The sequence below is a fragment of the Alligator mississippiensis genome, chromosome 9 (assembly GCF_030867095.1).
Source record: "Alligator mississippiensis isolate rAllMis1 chromosome 9, rAllMis1, whole genome shotgun sequence".
In the NCBI taxonomy this organism is placed as follows: Eukaryota; Metazoa; Chordata; order Crocodylia; family Alligatoridae; genus Alligator; species Alligator mississippiensis.
In genome coordinates, this window is record NC_081832.1 from 354,555 (window position 1) to 365,012 (window position 10,458).

General features: G+C 70.8%; 1 protein-coding gene across 2 annotated transcripts; it reads left to right on the top strand.

The window, feature by feature from the left end:
- Window positions 1-148: 148 nt before the first annotated feature.
- On the top strand, window positions 149-4,437 carry SLC35C2 (solute carrier family 35 member C2). 2 transcript variants are annotated; one of them, XM_059713072.1, is made up of 9 exons: window positions 149-274; window positions 407-557; window positions 1,749-1,812; window positions 1,941-2,013; window positions 2,137-2,305; window positions 2,435-2,518; window positions 2,701-2,876; window positions 3,349-3,478; window positions 3,658-4,437. In XM_059713072.1, the coding sequence occupies exons 1-9, from the start codon at window positions 152-154 to the stop codon at window positions 3,780-3,782; spliced, it is 1,095 nt and encodes a 364-aa protein (XP_059569055.1). In that variant the 5' UTR covers window positions 149-151; the 3' UTR covers window positions 3,783-4,437. The 2 variants fall into 2 exon arrangements, with proteins under 2 accessions (XP_059569055.1, XP_059569056.1); XM_059713073.1 differs by lacking the exon at window positions 407-557 and having other exon boundaries at window positions 190-274.
- The last annotated feature ends 6,021 nt before the right edge of the window (window positions 4,438-10,458 follow it).

The following is a 10,458-nucleotide window of genomic DNA, read 5'->3' on the forward strand; positions in this document are numbered from 1 at the left end:
CGCCGTGTGTGTGTGTGTGTGTGGGGGGGGGGGGGGGGGTTAACCCGTCGCAGCCCGGGCTGCGGGCGGGAGCCGTGACGCGCGGTGACGCGGCGGGGCGGGGCGGACACGTGGCGGGGCGGGCCGGGCCGGGCCGGGCGGTGGGAGCGGGATGGGGCCGGGGCCGGGGCCGGGTCCGCGGGGGCGGGCGGCGCTGGCGCTGGCGCTGCCGCTCGTGCTGCCCTACTACGGCTTCTCCATCGGCATCACCTTCTACAACAAGTGGCTCATGGCGGTGCGCGGCGGGGCCGGGCCGGGCCGGGGCGGGTGGTGGTGGCGGCGGCGGGGCCGGGGCCGGGGGCGGGGGCGGGGGGCGCCCGGCCCGGCCCGGCCCGGCCCGGCGTGACGGGGCCGCCGCCGCCCGCAGACCTTCCGGCTGCCGCTGCTGTTGACGCTGCTGCACCTGCTCGTCATCTTCGCGCTGGCCGGGCTGGCGCGGGCCCTGTGGCGCTGCGGCTCCGGCCGCGCCCGCCCGCTGCTGCCCTGGCCCCGCTACCTGCGCCGCGTGGCGCCCGCCGGTACGGGACCGGCCAGGGGCTGCGCCGCCCCCGACCCAGGGCACTTGCGGGGCCGGGGCGCGGGGAGGTTTGGGGGCTCGGCCTGGCGGAGCCGCGGGGAGGTTTGGGGGCTTGGCTTGGCTGGTCTGTGCTGCAGTTTGGGGGGCTCGGCCTGGCCGGCCGGTGGGGAGGTTTGGGGGGCTCGGCCTGGCGGAGCCGCGGGGAGGTTTGGGGGCTCGGCCTGGAGGAGCCGCGGGGAGGTTTGGGGGCTCGGCCTGGCGGAGCCGCGGGGAGGTTTGGGGGCTCGGCCTGGCGGAGCCGCGGGGAGGTTTGGGGGCTCGGCCTGGAGGAGCCGCGGGGAGGTTTGGGGGCTCGGCCTGGTGGAGCCGTGGGGAGGTTTGGGCGCTTGGCCTGGCGGAGCCGCGGGGAGGTTTGGGGGCTCGGCCTGGTGGAGCCGTGGGGAGGTTTGGGCGCTTGGCCTGGCGGAGCCGCGGGGAGGTTTGGGGGCTCGGCCTGGCCGGCCGGTGGGGAGGTTTGGGCGCTTGGCCTGGAGGAGCCGCGGGGAGGTTTGGGGGCTCGGCCTGGTGGAGCCGTGGGGAGGTTTGGGCGCTTGGCCTGGCGGAGCCGTGGGGAGGTTTGGGAGCTCGGCCTGGCGGAGCCGCGGGGAGGTTTGGGGGCTCGGCCTGGCCGGCCGGTGGGGAGGTTTGGGGGCTCGGCCTGGCGGAGCCGCGGGGAGGTTTGGGGGCTCGGCCTGGTGGAGCCGTGGGGAGGTTTGGGCGCTTGGCCTGGCGGAGCCGTGGGGAGGTTTGGGAGCTCGGCCTGGCGGAGCCGCGGGGAGGTTTGGGGGCTCGGCCTGGAGGAGCCGCGGGGAGGTTTGGGGGCTCGGCCTGGCGGAGCCGCGGGGAGGTTTGGGAGCTCGGCCTGGCGGAGCCGCGGGGAGGTTTGGGCGCTTGGCCTGGAGGAGCCGTGGGGAGGTTTGGGGGCTCGGCCTGGCGGAGCCGCGGGGAGGTTTGGGAGCTCGGCCTGGAGGAGCCGCGGGGAGGTTTGGGAGCTCGGCCTGGCGGAGCCGCGGGGAGGTTTGGGAGCTCGGCCTGGCGGAGCCGCGGGGAGGCCCGTCTCCAGGGCAGCAGCGCTCCCCGCGCCCCACTGGGCAGCGCGCTCCCCCCACCAGGCGCGCTGCTGCAACTCCACGGGGTTGGCTGTCGCCTCCAGCTTTGTCGACGGCGCTGGACATCGGCCTGAGCAACTGGAGCTTCCTCTACATCACCGTCTCCCTGTGAGTAGGGCCCGTGCGCTGCAGAGACGCGGGGCTGGGGTCCGGTCCTGCAGCTGGCCTGGCGGGACGGCGGCAGTGCGGGCTGCGCTGGGCGTCTGGAGAACAACCGCGCGCCCTGGTTTTTGCAGCTACACGATGACCAAGTCTTCTGCCATCCTCTTCATCTTGTTCTTCTCGTTGATCTTCAAACTGGAGGAGCTGGTGAGGGCGCAGCGCACCAGCCCCTTGGGGAGGAGGCTGGTCCCCAGGGCCGGGGGCGAAGCGCAGCCTGGGGAAGGGGCCGGGAGGAAGGCAGGCCCCTGCGATGCTGCTCGTTGCCCGCAGAGGCTGGCGCTGGTGCTGGTGGTGCTGCTCGTGGCCGGGGGGCTCTTCATGTTCACCTACGAGTCCACACAGTTCAACACAGAGGGCTTCATGCTGGTGCTCGGCGCCTCCTTCCTGGGGGGCATTCGCTGGACTCTCACCCAGATGCTCATGCAGAAGGCCGAGCTGGGTAGGCAGGAGACGGGCAGGGGTCGTCTCAGTCCCAGGGGACGCGCGGGGGCCAGGGGAAGGAGCTCGGCGCGGGAGGGGTGAAAGCAGCGGGCGTCCATCACGCCTGTCACCGCCTCTCCTTCCTCAGGGCTGCAGAACCCCATCGACACCATGTTTCACCTGCAGCCGCTCATGTTCCTGGGGCTCTTCCCGCTCTTCGTGGCCATCGAGGGTGAGTCGCTGGAGAGAGCAGGGGCTGCGGGAGCAAGCCAGGCAGACGAGGGAGCAAACGCTCGAGCGCACAGATTGCTCCTCTCCTGCCGGTGCGGGAACCAGGGGCGGGCAGGGCCACGCTAGCTGCTGCCTCCCAGCGCGGAAGAGCCCTGCTGCTCACCGTCCTGCCGCCCCGCTCAGGGCTGCCCATGGCTGTGTCGGAGAAGCTGTTCCGGTTCCACGACGGGTGGGTGCTGCTCGCGCTGCTTGGGAAGCTGTCCCTGGGGGGGCTCCTGGCCTTCGGGCTGGGCTTCTCCGAGTTCCTGCTGGTCTCCAGGACCTCCAGCCTCACCCTGTCCATCGCCGGCATTTTCAAGGTTGGCTCCTGTGGGGATTCAAGGAGGTTGGGGCCTGACTGGCCAAAGCAAAGCGACTGTGCTCGGGGGTTGTTGGAAACAGCTCTTGGCACCTTCCCTCCTGCCGTGCTGGGCCACCTCTGCCACCTTCCCATCCCCAGAGCTCTCGCGGCTTCTGACCAGAAAAGTTCCCCAGCGCCTACATCGACCCCTTAACAGCCTTTATTAATGCAGCACAGAGCCCAGGGCTCCCCTGCAAGGGCCAGAGCTTGGCGAAGCACAGGGAAGGGTCAGAGGTAGTGAGAGGCTGGCAGTTGTCTTCAGGGGATGGGCCGGCACCCCGACGCAGGGAGGGTAGCTGCGGTAGCTGCGGGTGCAGCCTGGCCCGGGCTCCCTGCTGCAGCGTCCCCTTGTGACGGACAGCCGGTCGGTCTCTGTGGGCCCCACGCTGCTCACTCTGCTCTGCCACCTCCCCGGTGCCTTGTTTCTGCAGGAAGTCTGCACCTTGCTGCTGGCCACCCATGTGCTGGGAGACCACCTGAGCCTCCTCAACTGGCTGGGCTTTGCCGTCTGCCTGTTGGGAATCTCCTTGCACGTCGCCCTCAAAGCCTTTGCTTCCAAAGGTAACGCTCCTCTGGCCCGATCACTGCAGGAGCCCGCTCCTCCCTTCCCAGCACCTCTGTTAGGAGCCCAGACTGGGCTTGAGGCCTTCACTGAGGGCAGGACGGGCTAAGCCCCCAGGAGCAGGAGTGCCCGGGGGAGACTGCTGTGGTGCAGGACTGACCTGGTTGTCCGCGTGCAGGTGAAAATGCCCTGAAGACCCAGAAGGAGGCTGGCTCCAGCCCTGACCTGGAGTTGTTGCTGCGGCACAGCGAGTCAGAGGAGGTGCCGGAGGAGGAGGACGTTGGCACCCAGGTGCAACGCTGAGCGGACCCGGAGCCCACTGGCGGCTGCTGCGTCTGACCATCGCGTTCAGCGGCACTTACCAGCATGCAGGGGCCAGGAGTCCTGCGCTGCCATCTCCCCTGGATCAGGCGCACGTGGGGAGCCCCGAGCAGGGGGTGGGAGGGCCTGCTGCCAGCCGCGGCAGCCGGGATTCCTGCCGGCTGGGTGACAGGGAAGGCTGCAGTGTGGCCCTGTACAGGGACTGAAGAGAAGCCCCTGCGCTGTTGGGGGAAGCAGGGATAATTCCCAGAGTGTAGGGCCATGGCGGGGGATCCCATGAGCTGTGTGGTGGGGCGAGGGAGCAGAGACTGACTGCAGAGCTGTGGCTGCGGAGAGCACTCCCAGCCGGCGCCGGTGCTGCCTCCCCAGGGGCAAGGCAGGTGGCTGTTGTGCGGGGGCTCTTTCCCCAGCGCCCTGCGGAGCTGGATCTCACGCCAGCTGGAGCGCAGGGAGCAGGAGGACCCCTGCCTGCTTGCGCTGCGGGACCAGGCTGGGCCCAGGGACCAGGAAAGACCTCGGTGCTCTGGCTTGGTGGGGCTGGGGGCGTTAAGGGCTGGGGAGCTGGGGAAGCAACTTGCTATGCTGGGAACAGCTCTGATGCCTTTTGGAAATAAATGGCTTCCAGCCCTCTCCTCTGCTTGTGTGAGCCTGTTGTGCGGAGCCAAGGCTCCTGCGCCAGCTGCGTCCCTGCTTGTGCTGCTGCCTCCTGCGAGGCACCCGCAGCCCCTTCCAGTGCAGCCAGCGGGGCTGTAAGCAGCTCCCCTGCACGGGCCTCGGCCTCGGCCTCGTCCACAGCCTTGTCGCCTCCCCAGGAGAACAGGCCTGTGCTGCACTGACCCACCAGTCGCGTGCCAGGAGGGGCCACTGCTCTTCCCTGCCAGGGCTCAGGCAGCAGCTCAGACTCCAGCCGTCCTTGGTCGGGACACACTGCTGCTTGGCCCCCCGGGGCATTCTGGGGGGAGCTGTGGGCCCGGCTTAGCCTTGCTCAGGCCACAGGGACGAGCTGGACAGGGACCAGTGCTTGCATGACACACGACGGCTGCCATGCTCCTGGCAGAGGCCAGCTGGCTGCAGCGGTTCAGGACGGCGCAGGGAGGCTGAGCGCTGCTGCGAGACGAGCAAGAGCCGCAGGGCCCGTGCCCTGGGTGCCTCCCAACGCCGCGCTGTGCCCGTTCTCGGCCAAGTTTCTCTCCCCTGGAGTCCCGGCACCGCGCAGCCTCCCCTGGGGAGTGCCGTCCAGCTGCGCGGTGCTGGGCCGAGCGATGGTTTCCGGTGAGAAGCCCTTCTGTCGGCCTGGCAGCCGGGGTGCTGAGCATGGCGGGGCTGGGGCGAGTGTCGTTGCTCAGAGCAGGCGGCAGGTGGTGCCTCTGTGCCGTCTCCCAGAGCTGCAGCCGCGGAGCCGGAGGTGGCGGTGCAGGCCCTGCCATGGCTCGAGTGGGAGCCGTGCTGGCGCTGGCTCATGCCTGGGCTGTGGCCTCTGGCTCTCGGCTGCTCTCGAGAGCTGCCGGGTGTCCCATGGGTCAGGCTTCGACCAGCAGTGCCTTGGCAGCACCTCTGCCTCCTCTCACTACCGCCCCCCGCCCGCTGCCCTAGGGCGAGAGCCCCGGCTCGGTGTTTGCTCCCTGCCCTCTCCTCTGGGGCAGTCGCGGCTCCGTTGCAGCTGCCCTTTGCCCTCCGGCCGCCCCGTCACGCAGCAGCCTGGGCGGCGCCTTGAGGTCCCTCGAGCTGAACCCTCTCCCCGGGGGCAAGGCTGGCTGTGCCTAAACCTCCTGCGCAGCGAGGCCCTGCCCTGCCCAGTCCCGAGACCCTGCAGCGGGGCTCCCGCAGCTGCGCCGGGCGAGGCAGGCGCTGGCTGGGCCTCGCTGGCTCCAGGCAGAGCGTGTCCCCGTGCGCAGGAGGGGCCGGGACAACGCTGGGGCGATTGGCTCTGAAGAAAGCCCTTGCTTAGCTGCGGGCCAGGGACTGCCGGCAGCGAGGGCCTCGAGGAGGGCAGGGGCCCACTGCGCGGCTGGAGCGTGCAGTAGACATGGGCCTCGGCTGCAGGGCCCGGAGCAGGGCCGCGAGGTCTGACCCCGCCGCGCTCTCCATCTCGGCCATTAGCTGACCGCAGGGGGGAGCGGCGGCTGCTGAACTGCTGCCGTGCTTGGCGTTGCCTGGGCAACGTGGGAGGCAAGTGCCAGGCTCGTTATCGTCTGCGGGTTTATCCTGCCCGGAGCTGCTGGAGACCGCGGGGCGTGTGGGGGCACGGGCACGGCACCTGTCCCGGGGCCGCGGCTGAGCCCCCCCCACCGGCGCTCGCCCGCCCTGCCGCCTCGCCGCAGCATCTCTAGCTGGCCGCCAGCCCTGGGTACCGCTCGGCCCCAGCCCTGCAGTGGCAGCGTGGGGCCGGGCAGCCTTGCAGCTCCAGCGCAGGTGCCTGGAGGCGGGTGGTGGGTGGCAGGGGCTGCAGGCCCGGCCCAGGGCCCACCCGCGGCCCTTGCTTCCGTGGCCCCATCCCTCGCCTGGTGCAGGGCGCGCGGGACGTGACTGCTGCAAGGTGATGCTAGCGACCCCTGGGGATGCAGCCCAGATGCCCCAGCACGGGCGAGGCCTGGGCGGCGCTCCCTGCTGCTGGCCCTGGGGCTGCTGCCCTCCCCGGCCCCGGGGCCTGCGGCTGTGGCTCGCTTAGCTGCGAGCGACCGCTGGGCATGCGGCTGCCCCCTCCCTCCCGCCGTGGGCTCCTCGTCCCTGGGGAGCGGGGCAGCGGTGCTGGTGGGGGCTCCTGCCCCGGGAGCAGGGCGTGCGGGTGGCAGCCTCGGCTCTGCGCCTGCCCGGGGGGGCCCAGCAGGAGTCGGGGGGGGGCACCCCTGCCGGGTGTCTGGATCCCACCGGAGTCTCGTTCCATCCCTGCCGTGAGCTCAGTGACACTATAAATAATTTTTAGTGCGACATCACCATTATATCACTAATTACTTCACGCTACCTCTGGCCTGGGACATAAATTAACTTTTGCTGAATCAGCCCATTTCGTTGCTATTTTGTGTGAGGGAAGGGAGCTGAGCAGGTGGCAGGCGCCCTGGCGGGGCTGGTGTCACGGGCTGGGCCCTGCCGGCTGCAGCTGCACCCCGTGCTCTTGCTGGGTGGCAAGGAGGGAAGCTCCTGCCCTGCCTGGGAGCCGAGGAGGGGCGATGCTCGTGGCCCACCAGCAGCCCTGCACCAGAATTGTGGGGTCCCTGCGACGTGGCAGGCGCCGGCGCCTCCCGCTGGCTCGCTTCTCGGCCACCGCTGCCCCCGAGCGGCTCCTGGCATGGGTGCGAGGGGGAGATGGATGGGTCCTGCCCGGTTGCGAGTCCGTGGTGGGTCCGTGTCCCCGGGCTGCAGTGGGCTGGCACCGCTGAACCCACGGCTCAGAACCAGGACAGCGGGTGGGGGCAGGGCCGGGGGGCCGAGCAGGGCGGCAAGGGGGAGCCGGCACAGTGTGTCTGCTTCTCATCTTCCGTCTCACTTTTATAAGCTCTAAAATTTAATGAAAAGAAGAAAAAAAGCCCCTGGAGCAAGGAGCGCTGGGCCTGTCGGGAGCAGGAAGAGACGGCACGTGGCACCGAGGACAAGCGAATCAAAAAGGGGAGAGAGCTCGGAGGGAGCCGTGAGTGCGAGCGGCTGGGCAGCAGGGAGGAGGCCAGCAAGGCTGCGGGACACGGGGCTGGGGACCTGTGCGGAGGGGCTGGGCCTCCCTGGCTGCCCCAGCACCGCACACGTAGCAGCAAGCATGTATGCACTTTCTGATTGTGCTTGTGCCCCCTGCCCCAATGCTTGCACACACACACACTGCTGCGCACACACATACCTGTGTGCTTGTGTGCTCCCCCAGTGCTTGCACGTGCCCCCCCCCCGCATGCTAGAAGTGCACAGGCATGCGCTGCCCAGCCTGCCTCTCCCTGGAACAGTGCAGGGAAGGTGCCAGCTGTGATTTATTATTGATGGCGTTTAGAGCTAATTAACCGGCGGAAGCGGTGCCGAGCGTCTCGGCAGGGCCATGCTGCTTCTGCTGGTGCTGCTCGGACCCGGCGCACGGGGCGTTTGGATGCCGGCAGCTCCTGGGCCCTGGGGAGGCCCCTGGTCGAGCAGCCAGCTCACAGGTTGCTGCTGAAACCCCAAGGCAGGAGGATGGTGGAGCAGGGGCTCCCGGCATGAGAGTCCCTTTGAGCATCAGCGCAGGCCCCATTGCCAGCCCCTGCCCTCCCCGGCAGTGCTCCTGGCAGCGAGGTGCCCACGGCCGGGCCCCGATCCGTGGGGCAGGGCCGGCTGCGAGGCTGCAGCAGCCGCCTGGAGAGGCCGAGTGGGTCTGTGGGCAGGTGGTGCGAGCCCAGCGTCCGTGCAGCGTCGCAGGGCAGGCTGCGTGTCCGCCTGTCCGCCTGCCTGCGAGTGTGGGCTCCACCCCTGCGGCTCCCGTAGCCCCGGGCGCGGGCCGTGGCACTGCTCCCCGCGGAGCTGCACCGGGGCCTCTGGGCCCTGCCTCCAAGCCCTTCGGCCGGCGGGGCCGGCAGCCCAGCCCAGCCCTCGGCCTGCTCCGCGCTGCCCCGGGCCCGGGCTGGGCGCTGAGCTGGCTGCCAGCCCGGCGCAGCGCAGCAGCATTCATCGCGCAGCCGTTCGTTAATGAAAGTCGCGGAGGGGAGGCCAGGCCAGGCCCGCAATTATGCTAATTGGAGCCACTGCTGTTAATGTGGGAACAGCCGTCTCTCAGCCCCGAGTGTCCTGGAGCCTGCCGCCATCCCGGCCCCCCGAGCTCTGCTGCTGGCGTCGGCCCTAGGTGCTCCCCGTCCTGCCTAGCGCCCAGCCTGGTGGATCCTGCGGCCGGCGGGGAAGGACGGCTCGGCTCCACACGTGTCCTCCGCCAGTCACCAGGTTCTGGCTACGGCGGGCGTACCTGTCGGAGCCACCATCTCCGCACCGCAGCGGCGGAAGCCGAGACCAAGGGCCTGGTGCCTGCGAGAGGAGGTGGACACGGGCTGGGGCAGGTGGAGGGAGCAGGGGCATCCTTCCCCTTCCCCCCAGCCTTGTCCGCAGCCGGGAGCTCCCCTGCACGGCCCCTGCCTGCCGCTGACACCCCTGCGGGGCCACTGCCCGTGCAACGTCCCACGCGAGGCCTCTGCCCCGCTCTCTCCTGCCCGGGCTTGCATCCCCCTGCCCCCATCCCCTCTCTGCCCCGCAGGTGGGCGGGGGCTGTGGCCCCCCTGGCAGCTCCGCGGTGCCGCACTCTGCGTCCCCGGCACGTCCGGCCGTCTCGCTCTCCCGCGCAATTGGATCAGTGGCTGCGGCTCCGCTCCCCATCTGCCTCCCGCCGGCAGCACCAGCCAGCGGGCCCAGAGCGTGCAGGTAGGCACTGGCGGGGGGCGGGGGCGGCGGGTCTCTGGGCGCTGCCCCTTGCTCGGGTCGGACGGAGCCGTGCAGAGGGGCCGCGTGGCTGCTGCCAGCTCTCGCGTGCTACCGGCAGCCCCTGCTCCAGCAGCAGCCTCGAGGCCTGACGGCATCGGAGAATGCCCTCTCCGCTATGCCCAGCAGCTTGCGTAGGACTCGTGCCCCCAGGGTTTGTCGTGTCCCCGGGGAGCCCGTCCCGGTGCCTCGTTCCTGTTCAGCGCTGCCCTCTGCTCCTACTCGGCCCCTGCCGAGGAGCATTTGGGCCCAGGAGGGGGATGGAGCAGCACGAGCTGCACAGCTCGGGGGCCCTGCCCTGCCCTGCCCTGCCCTGCCCTGCCCTGCGAGCGAGGGGCCGCTGGGTCCTGGCACCGTGGCGGGGGGCCGGCGGGCAGTGGGGCAGACAGCAGAGGGGCAGGAGCCGCCGGCCTGGCACAGGGAGCCCTGGGGCAGCGCTGCCCCTTGGCCCGGCGGGGAGAGGGCGTCACTCACCCAGCTGCCCGCAGGAGGGCGCAGAAATGGGCACCTGCCTGAAGCAGCTTGGTTTCCATTACTGCCCAATGCAGCTCCCACCCCCGGCGCTGGGGGAGTTGATGCTCGGCCACGCGGGGCCGGTGCCGGCCTCCGCCCACCCCTGCCCTGCGGCTGGGCCTGGCCCGGGAGGGTCGGGGTGCCCAGGCGTGTGACGGGATGTGCTGGGAGGGCCGCCACCTGCTCCTGAGCAGCGAGCAGCCCAGGCACCTGCCGCACGTGCCCCCGGCTCCACCGCCCAGCCCAGCCCCGCCACTGCCATCCATCATTTCTGATCCAGTAAATTACTGCGCCATTAACATGCTTTGGGAATTGCTCGTTGTCGCGGAAGGACGCGAGCCCTTAAACTTCAATTTGTTTAGTGGTGATGAATGGGGAGTTGTGGCCGGCGCGGCCCGGGGGCTCCCCTGCCTGCCCCTTGCGCTGGGGCTCCTGCGGCGCACCCTTGGCCCAGGCCCCTGCACAGCCCGCGGCCGGGAGCTGGCGGTGAGCGGAGGTCGTGTCAGAGCAGCGAGACCCGCCTGCCCCGCGCAGACGCAGGGACCTGGTGGGGCGGGGGGACGCGTTCACTCCCGCTGGGGGGCGGGTTGGGTGGCAGGGGAGAGCCGGGCAGCCAGGGGCAGCCCACGAGGGGCTGGCCCCAGACCCAGGCGAGCCCCCAGTGCTGGGCACGCGGGGTCCGGGCGGGTGCAGAGGCACGGGGGGAGGGAAGGGGCCGGCTGTCCCGCCTGGG

Coding starts and splice junctions, on each gene's coding strand:
- SLC35C2 (XM_059713072.1), top strand. CDS start 152: ATGGGGCCGGGGCCGGGGCCGGGTCCGCGGGGGCGGGCGGCGCTGGCG. Junction 1,813..1,940: donor CTCTACATCACCGTCTCCCT/GTGAGTAGGGCC, acceptor TGGTTTTTGCAG/CTACACGATGACCAAGTCTT. Junction 2,877..3,348: donor CCATCGCCGGCATTTTCAAG/GTTGGCTCCTGT, acceptor TTGTTTCTGCAG/GAAGTCTGCACCTTGCTGCT.